This window comes from Melanotaenia boesemani, chromosome 20 (genome assembly GCF_017639745.1).
Source record: "Melanotaenia boesemani isolate fMelBoe1 chromosome 20, fMelBoe1.pri, whole genome shotgun sequence".
NCBI lineage: Eukaryota > Metazoa > Chordata > Actinopteri > Atheriniformes > Melanotaeniidae > Melanotaenia > Melanotaenia boesemani.
Genome location: NC_055701.1, coordinates 15903591 through 15923430, shown reverse-complemented (window position 1 = coordinate 15923430; position 19840 = coordinate 15903591). Strand labels below are relative to the sequence as shown.

Below are 19840 nucleotides of genomic sequence, written 5' to 3'. Positions count from 1 at the left end.
GAGATAAAGAGGGTAATTTCACAAAAAAAAAAAAATACTACCAATCACAACCAATGATCTGTTGAAACAATTGGTGAAAAATAGCAACTGTTTTTCTACAACAAAAACATCAGTCATTTTGGGAAAATAGAAAAAATGGACATGGAGAAGATGGACATTGACAGGCTTCAAAAAACAAAATTAAACATGAGCTAGGAACTCATTATCCTCTTCAGCAACCATATTCTAGAGCTTTAACCTACATGCAGTGTCCAGATGTTACACATCACTGTATCCAACTAACTTTTCTATGGCAGTGCGTGAAAATTTGCATTGTATGTGGCTTCATATTTCTGTCATAACTGGCTGCACCAGAGTTGAGGAGAATAAAGGTCAACCTGGTGAGGCTTGCAGGAGTTTCACTAATCTTTTACTGCTGCAGCTTAAAGCTCCCAGCAAGGTGGAGCAAAAGGTACTGGTATGGGCTGTTACCATTAGGGATAAGTCTGTTGAAGCTTCTCAATTAAAGCTAGATGGAAAATCTATTTAAAATCATGCAACCAGTCTCAGGAAGTTAATTTCCTTCAGCTGTGGCAATGGCAGCACTGGGGAAGGCTTTGTGCAGGACAATGATCCATAAAATACATTCAACTTCTCCATTGCTTGTTCACCTATTTAAGGCCTTAACATATGATAGTGTAAAGACCTAGTCCACTTCCTCATCAAACTTAAATTCTCATGAGCCTTTGACAGTCTGTCTCAAACATGAGGTTCACAGTTTGGAAAGACAGTGCCTGTCACTGAAGAGTACTTGGGAGGCTGCTTCAGCTAAAATTAATCAAACTCCAAGGTGGAAGACTACAGTTATTGTAAAAGAACATATTTTTATTAACCACTGCATATTATTAAAAATTTAAAAATGATATTTAAATGCAATTTTTAGTTACATAGCTGTTAAACACAAAAAATAAATAAAAATTTAAAAAGAGAGAAAAAGGGAGAAAGTTAAGAACTAACACTTTTTGCACTTTGACCCTTTTTTCATTTAAATATTTTTTAGATTTGTAATTCTAAAAAGTATTTTGGACAGTGTGAATACACTGTGTGTTCAATGCACCATTTGTTCAATACAGAATACAGAAATTTGCCAGCAGAACAGTGAGCATTAAACTTATAGGACCAAATATTTAAATTCAAACAGTTTACAAATTTACATACTGAACATATGTTTGTTTGTTAACACCCACACAAGCTTTTGGTTGTTAGCAAGACATTAGGAGACAACATCCAATACATCAATCATGTCTTGGCCATGATACTAAGCTATAGTACCAAAAGTACTCAAAGTGAGTTTAAGAAAATGTGACAAGAATGTCAAGAGATGGCTTACCTAGGAATGAAAGGTTCTTCTCCTTCAATTTGTCACGCAGCAGTACCTCATGCTCTTCGCCAATAGCACTGAGAAAAGGGTCAAGGATTCCAACATACAGTGAAGCTACTGCAGTAATTTTACATCTACTAACACATAAAAAATTTAACCAGAGAATAAACTCACCAGAGAATAAACTCATGCATGCAATTAAGCAGATTTAAAACAGTCAACCCAACTGCAAAAACATTTTAGCTGTAGCATTAATTATCGTATGAAAAAAGGAAGATATTAAGGTAAACTGAGCAAGTGAAAGCCTTTTTTCATCATGGCAAATAATAACCTCATCTAAGCTTAGGTCAAGCTAAATCTGCTTTCACAACAAATTTCCAAAATACATTGCACAGACTATTGTACATTTAGTGCTCAGCTCATTTCATTAAAAGCTTTCAAGAATAGTTTTTTTTCTAAATAAAAGCCATTTATTTTCAATTAGCATGCACAATGCTTGCTGCCATAGAGAAAAATATTGTGGATATCACATGTGTTTTGTTTTTGGCAAGAGACAGAGAAATGTTCTCATGGCAATACATTACACTCAATGACTCCAAATGGACTAATTAATACGCTTATACCACGATTAGCACATATGCATGAAGAGCAACTCCTTTTGTGTGTGGCTAAAGGTCTTTGAAAGCAAATAGCAGTGGGGCGGTTATTATAAACTCTGGCAGAGTAACAGACTTTCAGATGACACTGAGAGCATGGAAACAGAATGGCAAAAAGAGGGAAGAAAAAAAGGGTGATAGGGTTGACTGGATCTGAACAGAACAAAACAGCCCCACCACACAAAAGGCCTGGATAAACACAATAACATGCAGATATGCACATTTACAATCATTCAAATAAGTTTTGTCCCTGAGGAAATAGTTTGTGTGTGACCCAGCTGGTCGCCCTGAAATAAATTGGACTCCCATTCTTCTCTTATAGTCAGGGCTCTACAAGTTAGATGGGGATATCTGAGGCTAACAGGGAAGGGCTTACAACTAAATTGTGAATAACTAAAATTAAAATTAAGAGTTGAGTTGGAGTGATCTACCTAATACTCCCTGTGATGCTGGATTGCTTAAGAATTAAATTAATCAAAAATATAATCAAATTAAAAAGGATTAAAAAGATATGTAAGAGAATATTTGGCTTTGTCCTTCTATAAGACTTGGAAATTATTCTTCTTTGTAACATAGAACATGGGATTTGATACACTAAATGCACATGGAGATGCATTTAGATAAGCCCATCCTCTCTTCCACCTCTTCCCTCAAATGCATTCGAGGCCCTGTATTGGAGATAGTGGGATGGCAGACAGGATGAAACACTTCCTCTGTGAAGCAGAACTTTTATGTCAGGTGAAGCCAGACACATCTCATCCCCTTCAATAGCTCCTCGTCAATTTCAGGCTTAAAATTTTATGGGATAGGATACCGTTTGATGCAGTCTACCAGTGGTCCATAACAGCAGTCATTTATTGTGCACTGAAAAGAAGGGGAAGAAATATTATGGCGCACCAAAAAGGTGGATGGGTGTAAGGGAGTTGAGAGAAGCCCTACAGTGCTGGGACGGGAAAACACAGGAAATGCTGGTAGATTGGCAGCCTTGACCACCGGCAGTCACGTGACCTCATCAGCAAACATGGCTGATGGCGTGTGTGAGGCAGACAGAAAAGTAACATTTAACAACTCATATCAGAAGTGGGTTTTGTCACTTTGGTAACCATAAATAAATAAATAAATAAAGACAAATTTAAAAGGAAAATAACATGTATAACATGAAATCAACAATAAGAATGATGTGATCTTTGTTTATCTTTTATTGGTTAAAAACAAAACATTAAACCCTTACTTGGTATATATTATTGGCCAATATTTGGTCTGGAATTAGTGATGGGTCCTTCAGCATGCTGTTAAGCAATGTTTTGGAGGCTGAGAACAAAACAAAAGAAAAAATCACAAAGATTAAAACACAAAAGATCTAATTCTTATCTTCAATAGACAACCTCAACATTACATAATATAATGTTAGAGACAAAAAACAGCCTATTAATTTTGCAATTCACCATGTCACAGTATTTTTACACTTGTCCATTACAGAGTCTATACAGATTTTCCATAGATAAATGTTTCAGTCCAGAGCACAGACACTTCATGTAGTTTATCTTTGTTATGAACGCAGACTATTCTGCATCTCTCACTCCCATTCTTGCTCTACTAACATTATAAATCAGTAGGAAAGCCTGCCAGATTGACTCGCTGTTACTGCAACAGCAAAAAATTCCTTAAATCATTTCTTAAAAAGATTTGGATTAAATGGATTGTATCATTGTGTGACGAAATGGTTGAGACTCGCCATTTTAGTGATATATATACACACGTTCCTGACAGACTTGCAGAATTACAGACAATACAGTGCATGTTTCTATTCAGATGTCAGGCATGGGTGATGCCTGCAAGCTTATCTGCATAAATGCTTATAGTATATATGATCATAAAATGTAGGACAATTTATGTGATGGTTTCTGAAAATTCATTTAAAAAAAGAAGAAGAAAAAAAAAAAAAAAGAAAGAAGAAAAGCTTAAAGTCCTCAAATAGCCGATCCTTTGATTGCTTCTGGACCATTAAAGCTTTGTTTAAGGAATTTTATTAACAGAAAGACATTTAGACCATTCATTTCTGCCCTATTCTCGCCTACACGCTTCTTTAATCTACATTACTTGTTGATAAAACTACCACAGAGAAGACAAATAGTGCTTGATCATTCATATACCTTATGACGAAATAAAAAGTAGGGAGGATAGAAGAAGAACAAAGCCCATTCAGCTTGCCTCTTTTCCTTTTTTCTATCATCTCTTTCTTTGCCATAGCTTGTTTTTTCTTCTTGTTTTTGCACTCTGCTCTCTCTTTCAGTCTCTCTCAGCCTTGGTGCTCCCCCAGCCCACCCCATAACCCCACGCTCCCTCTTAGAGCTGCAAGGCACAGGGTTGTGCTTTATTTCGCTGCTCATTTTTCTCAGAGATTGGTACCTTCACACTCAGATCCATACCATGCTCATGTGTAGAGCAGGCGGCGGTGAAGAAAGAGGGTTATATTTTCCCCTTGAGTTAGGACACCTCATGACAAATGATAATGGATAATCAATAAAGTGGGAAATATGAGGCAGCAAACTTTATGAAGCCAGGAGACATATTACTCCCCAACAACACTGGTTTCCCTTAACAAAGTCACTACTCGACTGTGCCTAATAATCTGAAGGAAAATCAAAGGACCCACAACCACATCAGCAATATTGGCAACTTATTCCACTTTAATGGCATTTTGATTGATTTTTTTCCCTCTTCCTAATGGTCGTTTTATAGATTTGACGCTGCTTCTGCAAAACAGTAGCTTGTAATAAACCTCCCCAAAGGCAAACGTTAGCCATTAAAGCTCTTGTCTTACCAGCACTCATAATTGGAGGCTGACCACCACCACATTTGGGTCTCTCACATAACACACTTCTAGGACTCGACTTCTATCCCTCCTGTCTCTAAAGCACTTTGATATTTTTGGTAGATGGCCATAATAAGTGATAGGATGCCATTCCCCTGCTCTTTTTGAGCGACTAGGTTAAAAATAACCATAAGGAGGTGACCTTGGCGCTGACATTGTGGAATTTCAGCCAAGCATTGACCTGATGAAAATGGAAGGCCAGGCTGCTAATAAATCAGGATGCTTTTAAAATGAGTTTACCCTAATGCTCATTCATCACGGGCTGTAATGCCATTTGCAGGCCCAGGATTCGCTGCTGTGCACAAACACAGCAGTAAATAACAACAGGGCCCTTGCATCCTTCGCATCGTTGCAGCCTCCAACATCAGCATACATTTATTAAAGACGCCCCCGCCTTGCACAGCAGCACACCTCCATGACAACCAAAGCTCCTCTCTTCTACACATACACACACAAGAGCGCAGAAACACACAAGCTTTCCTTTTTTAATACACACTTAAGGCAGACACAGGCGCACACATAAAATGTGCAGGAAAATAAAAAGCATAATCTGAAGAACACCAGACAGAGAGAACAAAGCCCTGCAGCACAACTTTGCACCTTGTAAACATTCGCCAAATTTACTGTAATTGCCCCATGTTGGTATAAATTCTTACTAAGGCACCGTATCACACCGTCAACATCTGAACAGAAAGAACAGAGAAGAGGAGAATAATAGATGTGAAACGCTACGCCTCCATTGGGATTTGCTAAAGAAAACAGCCAGTGTAAACAAATCACAAGACTGTTTTCATATGCAACTCCAAAACAAGATAAGCTTCACACAGCAAGGTAACACTAATACAACATTGGCTCAAGTCTTCATTGCTCACTTGTGTCATTTGTAAATACCCCTCTTGTCTCTGAAAAAGTCATTATCTGAAACACAAAAAATATAGAGAAACCTCATTAAATAGCAACATTTGTTGAGGGAGGACTGTAATAAACCATAATGGATGACAATTATTATTGCCTCTGACACTGATGAGCTCCTCTGCAAGTTTGTTTATTAATTAAACAACCCACTTCTTTCCATGGGTGGGGGCCAGTTACCCATTTCCTCTACATGCCCACACCACCACCCCCCTGCACTCCCCATGCGCAAGCCATTGAGCTGTGGAGGGGCACTCGTTCATCAAACTTCATGGAGCAAGGGAGAGACAGGTCCTGATAATGTGCGCCGCTAAAGCTGATTTTCCATGATGAATCTCGGAGCATATAAATTGGCTAATATCTGAAAACATTTACAGATACTAGAGGAATTGACTACTTGTGGGACATGATGGATGAGGCTCTCCAACACTGGCCGACAGCTCTGCAAATCTCTGCGGCTGCCTAAAGCCCTCATTTGATTTTCCAATTTACTCCTTTTAAATTTATCCTCCCGCATTGGAAAAAAAGAAAAAAAAAAAAAAAAAACAGAAGATGGGAACGAGGGAGATAGTAGGAAACGAGAGGGAAGGGGGAAAAAAAAGTGCTCTTTTTTCTTTTAACTATCTGTGGTGGTGTGTGGGTGCTAGTTGATGATATGAGGTAGTATCTCCTGTGCAGGAGGAGCCCAGTCCCTGAAGAGGTTACTGGGGCAGAACTGATCTGCTTCCACCTGATTCTTCCTGATAGTGGTGAGATGAGACTACATTTTAGTGTGTGGTGTGTGTATGCCTGTGTGTGTTTAGCTGTAGTAATAGTAGACCTAGGGAGCTCTGATATGGGGAGAGGCTTCTCAGGTCAGGCCATTAGACTGTGGCGGAGGCTGACTGGAGCTCCTCTGCTGAAAAGGAGTAATTAGTACACTTGTCAAGTGAAGTGCCACGGTGCTGCTTACCTCTTTTGCACCCACCCCTTGCATACACACACACACACACACACACACAAAGTGTAACACTCACACTGTCTTTGCCTCCTTGGTCCCTATATTCTTGCTAATGAAGAGCCCTTGCTCTCATTATTTGGAAAAAGGGTGCATATAGACAAACACCAGCTCCACACAGTGGAGATATGCGAAACAAGAGAAGCGCACTTGAAGACAAGAGAGGAGGAACAATAGCAATAATAGTGGATACCAAGAGATTTTACTGGATAGAACAAAATATAATATTCAGTTATCAACACGTTTTATCTGCAAAACACTGAAGCTATTATGAATTCTGTCATAGAACCAAAGGATCATAGTAGATACTAACATTCTCACAGTGTTAACATCAAACACAGGACATTTATAACCTTGCGTACAAGGCTTCTGTAAAGGAATGTGACAATAAATCTTAAAGGCGGTCGAATCACATAGTTACAAAACATGGAGTAGCAATCTAATCTGGAGCTGGGCCTTGGGAAAATGGAAAAGGTCAAATAGCTAGCAAAATTGCCTCCACAAAAAAAGTATGTCTAAATCTAGAGGCACATCAAGTCCTGTCAAAGGAGGAATAGAAAGAAAGATGAAGAGATAGCAGCAGAGGAAAAAGACAAAGCATGAGCTCCCTCAGTGTGTCTGCTGGTGACTTCTAAAAAGGTATCTACTGACACAGAGCTCAAACAACAATACGGCAGTTTACAGTGTATTTTTATCATGTGTTAAGCTGTAATAAGTGCAGGCAGGGTCCGCCTCCACACTACATAATTTTAATGCCTGTCGATATTAAACATGATTTTGTTTAGTTTTATTTTACTTTTGTTGTCGCCCATATCTTTGCATTACATCATTACACCAGTTACAGATTTTACTAGATTTAAGTATGTTCTACTTTTCAACAGTTTAATGCTGTTTCAAACATTAAAAATATCAAATACTTGTGTATCAATCAAGCAAATGAAAAGGTCTTTTACACTGGTTTCATTTTACAGTTAGCTGTACAAAAAACAAAAACAAAACATTTAATTTAGTTTTGATTCGGTTTAATACATTTTGACACAACAGTCTGATATAATACCGATTATAATACTGAAAAGATTGTGTGGTGTGAAATCAAAAGAAAAAAGTAATAGTAATAAAAATAATATAGATTTAATATGAATGAAAAGGGCAATATTTGTATAATTAAAACACAAATCTGTCCACAACTTGAAAAAAAAAAAAAAAAAAAAAACTACATTGAACACTGTATGGTTCACAGATAAGATGAGATTTGTTCAGCACTGTTGTGTGAGAGGAATTTTAGCATGTACACAGAGGCAGTCTCAAATGGGTATGCATGTGACCTTTTCTCCCCAAGTGCCCAGTCCGTTTTCATGAGGCAAGGAGCATTATGGATGTTGATATTGTATTTAATATGTGACAAAACTGCTTTGAATGTATTGATTCATTTGCAAGCACCACCAGATAGTCTTCCATTCTGCTTGACTGATGCCCCCCTACAATATATGAGCTGCAAGGAAAGGGGGAGGCAGTTTGTTGATGATGTCCTCAGGTTGAGGTGTGGTGGCATGTGTAGGTAGTAGGTAGTAGGAAAGAGGGTAGGGAGGGGGGGAGTAGCGACGAGCGAGCAAAAACAAAACAAGGAAGGTCCAGAAACAATTTAAAACTCTGTATTGATCTAGCACTGGTGATTGTACATGTATTCCATAGTCCCTGAGGCCCCATTCCTGTGCCTCTTAAATTCAAGGGGAAAGACTAGGGGAATAAGAAGAGAAAGAAAAAAGAAAAAAAAAAAAAAAAGATGGTGCTACGTGAAGGCAAACCTCTCACCCACACTGTAAAATAATTTAAATCTAGTTGTTAGTTTAACTAACCTTAAATAAGTCATATTATGTTCACTTCTATTAACAACAAATTAGAATAATTCCAGTATGAAACTTTGCATTTTTACTTTACCTGCTTAGTAATTGTTGAAATTATCCAGTACCTTTTAAAAGTACTTTTTTTGTCAATTTTTTATTTATGTGGTTGACCAATAATTCAAATGACACAAAAAGATTTTAGAAAGAGGTAAAAAGAAATCAGAAATAATCTATATTGTCATCCAAACTAAAATGTCTCACATTTTCTCTTGTTTAGTTTTCTTTCATCTTATGTATTGCATAGGAAAAATAAAAATGTTTAAAAATAAACCATTATCCCATGACACCCTCGCTGATACCTCCAAAGCTCTTTGTGTGAGGAAATCAATTCTCAGATAAACAGACAGGAAAACATTACGTGGTCTCCATATCGACCTCATAACAGCAGTACTCCACCTTTCACCATAGTTTCAGTGTAATGACAACATGTTCTAGGTATAAAAATACAGTTTGCCTGTTAGAATGACGACTGATGATTAAAATAGAGGATTTTAAATTAATACAGGTAGTGCCATATGACTGCTCTCAAGTTACTGTGTTTAAAAACAATTATCCAGGCAGCTGCTGCACCGTGAAAGAGACGTCTGTGGTCTGATATTAGTTTCAGCAAAAACCCTTTTTTATCAATTACTTTATGTTAGGTGAACTTGAAATCATGTGTTTTGAGAATAAAATGAAGCTGTCATGAAGTGTCTCTTTGTTTATTTATGTAGAATTTACCACCTCAAGTTACTGTCACAACCTTTTGCACCTACAGAATAATGAACTTTATCAAGTTGGTACAAATTCAACAAACTAAAATAATTCTAGCTAAATGTCACTAAGTCAATCAGGTTAATAAAAACTATTTTTTGATGCAACAAGTTTGCATATTTTTTGACTAAAGCCAACTAGTTAGATTTTACAGTGTAGCTGGGGGTAATGTCCCTTATACAGAAGTCTATTGATCTTTGAAGTGCGCCTGCCTGCCCTCTCTCTAGAGTTTGACTAAAACACAAAACACACATACACACACACGTACCCTGGAATGCAGGCTGGGGCTTGCATGAGAGGGGGAATGACGGATATGCCTGCCAATAGAACTGAACCAACCTGTTAGCTGATCGCCAGCAAAGACAATTATCCTTGCATTGTTTCATGGTGAAAAAACATTACTGAAGTCTAATATACACAAAGGGAGGTACAACGATTTATCCAATGCCCATGTGACTAGCAATTCATGTGTAAAGCCTGAGCTGGTCATGGGGAGATGGAAGACTCTAAACAGAAGTCACCCTCACAGCAACTAACTTCACAGACTGTGAAAGCAGCTTGGTGTCATAGCAATATCTGGAAAAAATTCACATTCATATTGCAGTATTCAACCGACTTCACTAGACCAAACTGTGTTTTTGTTGCTTTGTTTGTCCTAAGACTGATTTGAATCCAAGCTTATCCTTTGAAATTAATCTATTCTCTGTGAAATGGGTTTTTTTTTTTTTTACAAAAAGAACCATGACCATCATTTTATCCGCCAGCCTGAAAAAAGTGCACAGTTGAAATTAAATGACAATCACCCAGGAAGTTTAGTCTGCCTCAAACGTATTCTGAGCAATAATAAAGCATGCTCTCACTGTATGGAGATGGACAGATGCAGTATGCTATTATGTGAGACAGAGTACCTCTCCTGGATGAATGCCCTGTTCTACAAGCTGCTCAGACCAGTATTTTGACAGGCAGTGGATAACAGTGGGTCCAAAGCAATCACATCTTTGACTTTGACAAATGGCTGTACTGTAGCGAAGTTGAAAATAACACACATCCACTTTAATCTCTTTCTTGATTAAATTGGAAGCACGTCTTTGTGACATGATGCGATTGACTCTCAAAGCACCGACTACTACTAATACACACACACACACACACACACACACACACACACACACACACACACACACACACACACACACACACACACACACACACACACACAAATACACTTAGTGCTCAATACAAAACTAAATAAAAATAATATAAAACTATGTTCAAATGTGACTAAGTGGAAAGAGAAACACCGGGTTTTTTTTTATTGTATTAATTGATAAATATTACATGTAAATAAAATATAATTACAGAAAAAATTAATCTTGCCCCATAAATTTGTAGAAAAAAAATCTTGAGCGACAGATACTAAGCAGAATATACATGGTCAATAATTCACACAATCTCTGGAAAATCTTTGACACGTTCAACAAAAATATTTGCATCTGGATTTCTGTTCTCCTGTAGCACATCCATCAGCACTACTTAGGAATAGTTTGCTTTTTCTAACAGTTTTTCTCAAGCCGATTTCCTATGTTGACCCCGAAGGTACATGGAAAGCAAGGGTTTGAGGGAGGAAGAGAAGGTAAGGAATAGCTAGAAGTATTGGTGGGATGAAGGTGGGTGTTATAAATAACACTGATGAGGCAAGCTAGCATTGATCCCCACTGCAGCTGAGAGGTGGGTGGTCCTGCTAGCACTTAATTGCCAATCATGTGCCCTGGGATGCAGCTACTTTCAAATGTTGTCTGTCTCTCATTAAGGTTGGACAGGCTGAAAATACAGCAACTAGACTGGAATCTGGACTCAACAAGAAAGAGATTCAATGATCTAAGTGCTACAATTAAGACTGATGTGGAAGGTGATGGAGTGACAAACTGCTAAGTGTTACTCACGCATTTCACCATCCATGTCCTGGAGGAACTTGTCCAGGATGATACGAGCCATCAGAGCAGGAGACAGATCCACCTTTATAAAGATTGAAGAACAAAAGAGGGAAATTTGACTAAATAAAAAGAGGCTATAGTGTGAATGGGGAGCTAACACAACTTTAGAAGAAAAAAAAAAGATAGTGGAACTGCTTTTTCTCAACAAAGGATTGCTATATTGACAAATCTTTCAAAGAGCCTCAGAATTTCAGCACTGAAATTACCCCATTAGTTGATGTTTAGCTGATGTCACATGGGTAATAATGATTTTAATGGCTCTAATCTATATTATCCCATCTCCAAACCTTGACCCAGCTTTTGACAATCCCTTTGTAAATCTTCGAAAGCCTTGCTTTGCTATAATCTTTCCAGCAGGAGCACAGCACACATAGCCAAACTACCTGGCTGAAATGCCTTAGTTTCTGTCAAGCAGACATCCCCAGAATCTCATCTTGTTAAAAAAGAGAAACAGCCCATACCAAACCCAGGCAAAAGACGATGGAGAGCTTTAATCATAGAATGATCACCAAGGCAAAACAGCAGCAACCAAAAGGACACACCTGAGGGACTATGGGAATACAGTCCCTAATAGGAAGGATAGAACCTATGGCTGCTGCTGCTGTCTTTGAACACAAAGACACCTGAAGAGGTGAGCATTGTTTTTGGTTTGAGTGAAAGGAGAAGCACTGACAAGCAAGAAAGCAATAATGATTGATGCTGAAGCTGTCTTTCTGACCACATTCTTATCTGCACATTGCACTAATATTTCAAACTACATAGTCATTATAATGTTAAAAAGATGCACAAAAAAGAAACTTACTGGTAAGACCAGCTTAATTAAATCAAACCATTTTAATAGATGAATAAACATGCATGTAGAAATGTAGATAATTTTTTTTTCTCCATTTATCTGACCTTTGTTTAAACAGTATACAAGCCAAAATGAAGATTTCACTCCCTCTTCGATAAAGAGGGAATTAAAATATTACTTGAAGACTGTTCCACTCCTAGCCAGCTCGTTATGAAACAACATTCTTGGAGCCAGAGATAATTTTTCTTCTTGTTAGCATAATTGGGGAATTTGCCCTCAGCTTGCACTGAGAATTCAGAGTTTCATCTTTTCTCTGATGCATTCTGATAACGCTGGCAGCAGTGACGCCTCTGTGTAAACAATGTCTTTTTACCCACTATAGTATTAAAATCTCTGAAATATTGCATGAAGGAGGCAGCTCGTAAAGATGATTTCTTTAATCTTTGAAATTCTTCTAGCTCTCTCTCCATGTCTTTTCTCTTTCCTCTCTTTGTGCTTACTGGCCTGTTCTTCATTCACACCTTTGGATAACAAGAGAGCATTAGATTCTTGGTAACCTGCATCAGAACTGACACATGAAAAATGGCAACATTACCAACGAAGGCTCAGCCTGAATAAGTACCACCTGATTAGTTCAGGTACTTGCATCTCCCTAATTTTCATATTAATCATGAGTGCATGCACTTCATCAGTTTAACATTTGACTAAGACTCACAGAGTCTTCAGTTCCCTGCTGAAAATAATTATTACTAAAAGGAAATTCTGGTTGTATTAGCCTAGAAAGCTAATGGGTGTAACATAGAATACAGCACTGGCGTGTCTGTCCTAAAGTTTGTATGTTTGAGTAACCTTTGCATGTATATATATATAAATAAAACTGTCAATCATTTTCCTCTGTTGGAAAATATATTGTCTCATAAAGACATGAAAGTACATCAATTAGTAGTCCGAGAAACCATGAGTGTTTGGTTTAAATGTTAAGTAGCATATTAAAATGACAGTTATTGCTGTGTTGAATTTAATCTTATAAAAAAAAGGGAATGTACCAATTAAATGAAAAATAATACTAGTTAGCTTTGAGGTTACCACTGGTGCATGTGAACTACTATGGTTTGAAACAAAGACACTGTCCCAGTGTAAGCACATTAAAACTGAGATATGCAATCAACTTTTAAAATGGTTACACTACCAGACTTTTAGTATCTGACTGTACAAATGATTGATAGATGGCGGCAAATAATGTTTAAAATATACTCCAATGGGTCTACATATTAGCTGCTTTTGCTATTTTCATCTAATTTGCATAAATTGACTCTTTGGTACTATCCTAAAAGAGTAAATCTACTGACTATCTGTAAGTATAATTATTATTACCAATGTGCAAAGCAGAAATCTTGAACACTGAAAAAAGCAGGCTTTAAGCATTTAAGGACAGGCATACTGATGGTATACAAATAGCTACTGCATGCTATTTTACTTTTGTTTTACCTATACAATTGCCACTACATCATCCAGGGTATAAAATTTACTCTGACCTCCTGAAGTAAATAACTGCTTAAGAGATGGAAAGAGGAATTAACCAATGACCCCCTCCTCACCTGTCCACAGTTTGTAACAACTCTGTTTGAACTGCAATTTAGAAAATTGCATAATAAAACAGAAAAAGTATTTTCACATCTGCCTAGTGGAGCTCGGAGCTAATTGCATTAAATAATTGATAATAGAGCAGACCATTTTACCAATTTTAATAATTACTAACAGACAAGGGAGAAAATCAGAAACTGAAGCAAACTCCTTTATATCCATTTATAGAAACTATTTTTCAAAGGTTAAAAAAAAAGACAAAAGACAGAGAAGCTAAAGGTTGTAGTGTTACCTCATTGGCTAAGTCCAGCAGGACAGGAGCAGTGGGACGTGCCTTGGCTTCACTCAGATACCTTTATGATAACAAAGGACAACAACAGCAGTGAGAAAAAAAAAACAGGCCCCACAAAGGCAGACAGAAGGGTAGAAGGGGTTAGACCAGGCTAGCCAAGACATGCTAATGTCCCTGATGACTTTGCCCTGGGTGGCATATGGCAGGCTCAGTGCGGTTTAAACAGCACTGCTTGGACAGCTTCAAATTTCCTTGAAGCCAGACAAGCATATGATAGTTAGTTAACCCCTGCCGCCAAACAAGCCTTTTTTCCCTCGCCAGCTAAAACCTAAACTCCCCTCAGATCTTACCCAGATCATCTCTAAGGTTTGTTGTTGTAAGTGGATTAGAAGTGCATTATCCAGCTTTATTTTCCCCAGAACAATAGCCTAATAAGCTAGATAAAGGCTAATTGCAATATGTAAAGATGCTTTTCCCCTTACGGCCCTTTTTTTCCTCCCCCTTTTTTAATTTAGCCATATTCATTGAATTACACATAATCATCCCATCATAAGCCTGTGTAGGGCAAATGTCCAATGCTTGGTTTTTTGTTTTTTTTTTTTTGCTCTCAGCCTGACATGGAGAACAGAGCTTTGGCTTAGCAGGTGCAAGTGGAGATCTGGAATGAATCCTGAGGGTGGTGATCTGTTTGGAGAAGATTATGACTGTCATGCTGGCCCACCTACTCTAATGTAACTTTGGCAAGTCCCATCCCATAAAATGGCCAAGGTGGGTTGTTACAAAAAGACAGTTCTTTCTTTTTTAAAACAAATAAAAGGTGTGTGTGTGTATAAAGTGGTACCTTTGATAGTGGCATTCAATAACATCTGGTGTGTGGTGTCTTGAGATGGTCCTTTTTGTCCTTTTCTGTCTCCAAGAAAATACCAAATTAGCAATCATAAGAAAAAAAAAAACATGTCCTTGCATACATACATAAAAAACACATCATTTTTTTATAAAATAGTATTTACAGCACCATAAAGCCTTCTGTTTTCAGTACACCTGACTAAAGTGCAATCATGTTCAGCCCTTGTTCCTCCCCCATGCTTCATTCTACATGAACAGGCAAGAGATTCTGGGGTCACAGTAATTTAATTTCAATAAGTTTGCTAGGGGTCAAAGAGTGCCAAGGCTACCATGTTCAAACCCACCACCACTCTCTACCCCCAGCTCAAATCTTGTATACGTTTCCCTTTTTTCAATCAAACAGTGACATTATTGCACATACCACACCCTGACATTTCCATGCAATTCAATTGCCATCCTTTCTAAGACGCAGGACACAGGATAAAAGAGGAAGAGCACTGGTTAAAAACAACTTATTTAAAAACTACTACACAGAAAAAATGTAATTCCGCAGAGACGGGCAGTGTGACTGACACCTGTCAGTGGGATGATAAATGACTCCATTTTCTGCCTGTGCTGCCTTCTGCCACTGGCGGCAGCGGCCATTTATCATCATCCGCTGTCAGCCGTGGAAAGCGGCAGTGACAGTGCGAGTCAGCAAACATTTAGCACACACAGCCACACTACACGGGGAAATTATTATTGTCAGAATAATAATGGTTTAGCATAATTTATTACAGGTCCACCAAATAAGCAGGGGCTAGATGTTATTAGACAGATGGATGGGAAGGCTTGGCAGACATCCACTGAGGCTCAGGCAGGCAAAGGACCTCAACGTGAACGTGAGGAGGAGGAGGGGATGGAGGGAGCGTGGTGGAATAAGCGGGGTATGGTTGAAGTGGGGGGGGGGCATCCTCCAAACCAATCAGAAAGCTGGCAGTTCAATTACAAAGAAATAAAGGGACATTCATCATTCAATTAGGCACCTGTCAGGGCTCACAAAGGAAGAAAACTTCTAACCTGGTACTCCAGGGAGAAGATGCTCAGAAGAGTGGACTGCGAGTGACTGGAACAAATAAAAGAAGGACAAAGTTAATTACCAGAGTGCATTGCACAGAGACAAAGGGAGAGGGGAGCTTCAAAGCTGGGGCCAGCTGCCCTGTAATCTAAAAGAACATGAAAACAAGTGTGGCAAAGTTGTTCCAGATGAACACCTCTGACAAAGGATTCCTGCCATGATGGTGTGGGGCTAGAAAGAAGGGGGAGGTTGTGCGTGGTATGAGAGATGGAAAATATATAGTTTTTCCCCCTTTTTTCCTTTAGTCATTCATAGCATCTTCTTTGGTCCACTGTCTCACTGTTCAAAGAGCTGAAAGCTAAACTGTTCTTAAATAAAGCACCTTTTCTGCTGTCACAGTGGGCAAGAATACTCACTCATAGCAAATCTAAACACAACAAAACTGGAGAGAAATTAATTATATTCATGCAAATAATCAACAGGGTTCAAATCCAGTTCTTGACGACAATCACCCTCCCAGATTCTGCCACTTTGCAAAGTAGATGACCACAGTGTGGCTGCTGTAGCAAAACACACATAGCAGAAAGTTTTCCCTCTTTGCTGTCAGTGCTGGCATATGGGCCAGTCAGCAGCCCTCCCACTGCAACTGATGGGCTTTGAAAATGGAAACTTCCACTGCATGAAGCTGTGACTCCCAGGAGTCAGTCAATTCCATGGGTTGCCATAAGCTACATTCATCTCCAGCTCCAGTCAATGTCAAACACCTGGCAGAGAGGCAGACCTTGAAAACAGGCAGCTCGACAGGAACTTAGAGCACCTTCGATATCCCCCCAACCCCCACTGCATCTTTTGAGTGGAAGATATTTACCTGCATGAAAGATATTATCCTAATTGGTTGGTTCACACCTTCACCACAGATATAAACAAAAAAACAATACAATCTCACGGACATATGCAGCCGTGCTGTAACTGTCTCAAAGGGTTTTGTATTTATACATGCTCTCAGTACACTTTTCTTAAATTTAATGGATTTTCTTTATAAGTCACTGGAGAATGATATGTAAATACCCATGAGAAGCTAATGTTTCCAATCCTATATTGAATCTACACAGGCCCATTAAACACTTTAAGCCATGAAACATCCATGAGGCAGGCAGACATTCATTTTAGTTTTTATTTTGAATGTACATCTGTTACTATTTCATATTAAAAGCATAACCAGTGGAACAGTTGTTCTACCTACGACACTATTTTGAGATTTCCAGATGTTAGTTTTATACTCCTTACTGTCTCTACTACTCAGGTCTTCAGAGACTTGACCCTTCTTACAGATGAGTGTCATCAGACACAAAGTTGAAGTTACAAGAGAGGAATCATAATGCTTAAAGTAAAAGAAAATAAAAGACAAGCTTTCAGAAAAACACCCTACCATCTCAGCATTAATTTACAATGAAGCTTGGGGATGAATGGGGCCACTGCAATTAAGTGGGCCATTAAATGGTCAACTGTCAACATGTGGACACTTAAGGAAAGAAAAAAAATTCTTCCACATTTCAACTTTGCACCTGAGCATTTCAACAACGTAACTGCCTTATTATTGGCATGGGACCATCGCGATCCCCCTGCTGGAACAGACATCTGTTAGGTTTTAAATGGATTACTCTCTATAATGAGCATGATTACTGTTTAATTGCTAAATCTATACCCTGTTAACTTTAAAGGGGGCATAAACTGCTCTTAATATCTATGAAAACATATCTGTTCCAAAAGCACCAAGAACTTTGGGGGCGAGGGGAGGGTTCCTTTCTTACTTCGATCAGATTTTGTTGACATTAAAGCTAAAAAAGGGCACAACTGTTCCAAAACAAAAACAAAACAAAAAAGGAAAAAAAAAAAGAAAGAAAAATCCTGAATCATGATTAAGAAATGAGAAAAAGAATAGATCATGAAGAGGTGAAGAGGTGAGTGCACGTAGCTGTATTGAAACCAACAGTTGTCTACATTGTATGGTCTGTCAAGCTTTACACTGCTATGTCCTTTTTTCATTTAACAGACATTAACAGTAAATTATTCCATGTTTAACATTAATGTAGATCCAACCTGTGCTCTCATGGGCACAGTTTACTCACTCCATGCAAAAAATATATAGCTAACTGCAGTCTTACATCGAGGATATGATCTGCCTGCTGAGCAGGAGCATGATTTGTAGACTGTGACTCCTTGCTTTACACTACCACCATATCCTTTCTCTGTTGTTATAAAAAAAATAAAGTGATACTGAACAAATGAATAAGCAACACTAATAGCTCAAAACCGTATTTATCAAAAGTTTTATACTTTAAGAAATCTAATGAGTAGATTTATTCAGGTTTAAACATGTGACAAGCATAGATAAGCTTAGTGTCTATCAAACATATGCAGCATTACTGGGATCTGACAGAGTCAGTAGTACAAAAAAAATTAAACCTTCTCTAAAATTCGGCCGAAGATTGGTGCTGAGGTAAAAATATGCCTGGAAAGAATGGGCGACTTAAAATCTTTCAATATGTTCACAGGTCCAGCTAAGAAAGGAGAAGGGAAGTCCTGATCCCAAGTATGCCTAATAAAAATAAGTGTTTTTTTTGTTTGTTTTAGCATTTTCTTCTATTAAAAATGTGCCAAGATAAACATTTAAGGTGATTAATGCCTGCCCTACTTTTTTTTTAATGTACTGTATAACAATAGCAACAAAAATGAAATCCATAAATAAATGAATAAATCACACTAACATCATTTGTAAAAAAAAAAAAAAAAAATTTGTGAGACTGCCATGCATCCTTACATTGACCTTTATATGAAAATAAATCTCTTCCCTCTCGGATATATTCTCGAACATGGGAAACAGAAGGTTAGGAGACAGAAGAGTGGTTTGGGAATCATTCACTCTCTACCTAATTACCCATCCTTACAACATAAGACAGAGCATTAATATGCAGTGGCACCAAAAATAGTGAAGCAGCAGATTAAATTAAAAACAATTAAGGACTTCCACTTTGTCACTAAGCCGGTATGGCTGTCTGGTCAGTGCTTCAGGCTCTATTAAGCTAGGATATCCACCGGTAAATCTGACTAATTCAAGCCTGAGTGTTGAATTGTCTTGCTGCATATTCTAGTACACTTAAACATACGGACACACACACAGGCAATAAAAAGCCTTGAAAATCCCATCAACCTAATTAATAGGAGATGAGGGAAATTCAAGCATCAATTATATTCAGAATTTTCCTATTTACAAATAATTAATTATAAACAATAGCTGCAATTTGGGTAATGAAAGCCACCTGGCTAATGGCATTGGTATCATATGCTGTGACAGTACTTAGCATTTGGTGGATCTGCATGCAGAGATTGTTGTATGGTCGACTCTTCAGGGCATGAAACTGGCTAATTGAGGCATAGCTCATATTTTTTTTACTAACAGCAGTAAAACAATTTTCAGAAGAGAAGCATGTGGATCAAATGATTCACTCTCATAAAGTGTAAGAAAATAAATCTTGGTTTACATCTATATTCTCCTACAAACCCTGCATGTTACAAGAAGTTCAAGCTTTCTTATAATAATTACGACTTATCTCACATCCAAGGACATCATTCAAGCATAAGTCCTGACAATAACATATTAGGCATTTACTTTCCTATAGATCAATATTTTATGAAGTGAAAAACAGCTGAATCTGGGCTAAAAAAAAAAAGTATATGCAAATGCTGCTAATTACACATGCTGACAGGCAAAATGCTAACATCTGTTTCACAGCTAAGCCTACCATCATCAGCAGCA

At 38.0% G+C, this 19840-nt stretch overlaps 1 protein-coding gene across 4 annotated transcripts in view; it reads right to left on the bottom strand.

The window, feature by feature from the left end:
- cdin1 (CDAN1 interacting nuclease 1) overlaps positions 1 to 19840 on the bottom strand; it is a 54187-nt gene that overhangs the window by 28491 nt on the left and 5856 nt on the right. For 2 of the 4 annotated variants that reach the window (XM_041972911.1, XM_041972910.1), the window contains exons 3-9: positions 16026 to 16071; positions 14962 to 15026; positions 14121 to 14181; positions 11401 to 11473; positions 3248 to 3327; positions 2831 to 2880; positions 1370 to 1437 (exon numbers count right to left, since the gene is read on the bottom strand). In XM_041972911.1, the coding sequence (XP_041828845.1) occupies positions 1370 to 1437; positions 2831 to 2880; positions 3248 to 3327; positions 11401 to 11473; positions 14121 to 14181; positions 14962 to 15026; positions 16026 to 16071 (443 nt within the window). Of the gene's footprint in view, positions 1 to 1369; positions 1438 to 2830; positions 2881 to 3247; positions 3328 to 11400; positions 11474 to 14120; positions 14182 to 14961; positions 15031 to 16025; positions 16072 to 19840 lie in introns of all 4 variants that reach the window. The other 2 variants (XM_041972913.1, XM_041972912.1) reach the window with 2 other exon arrangements.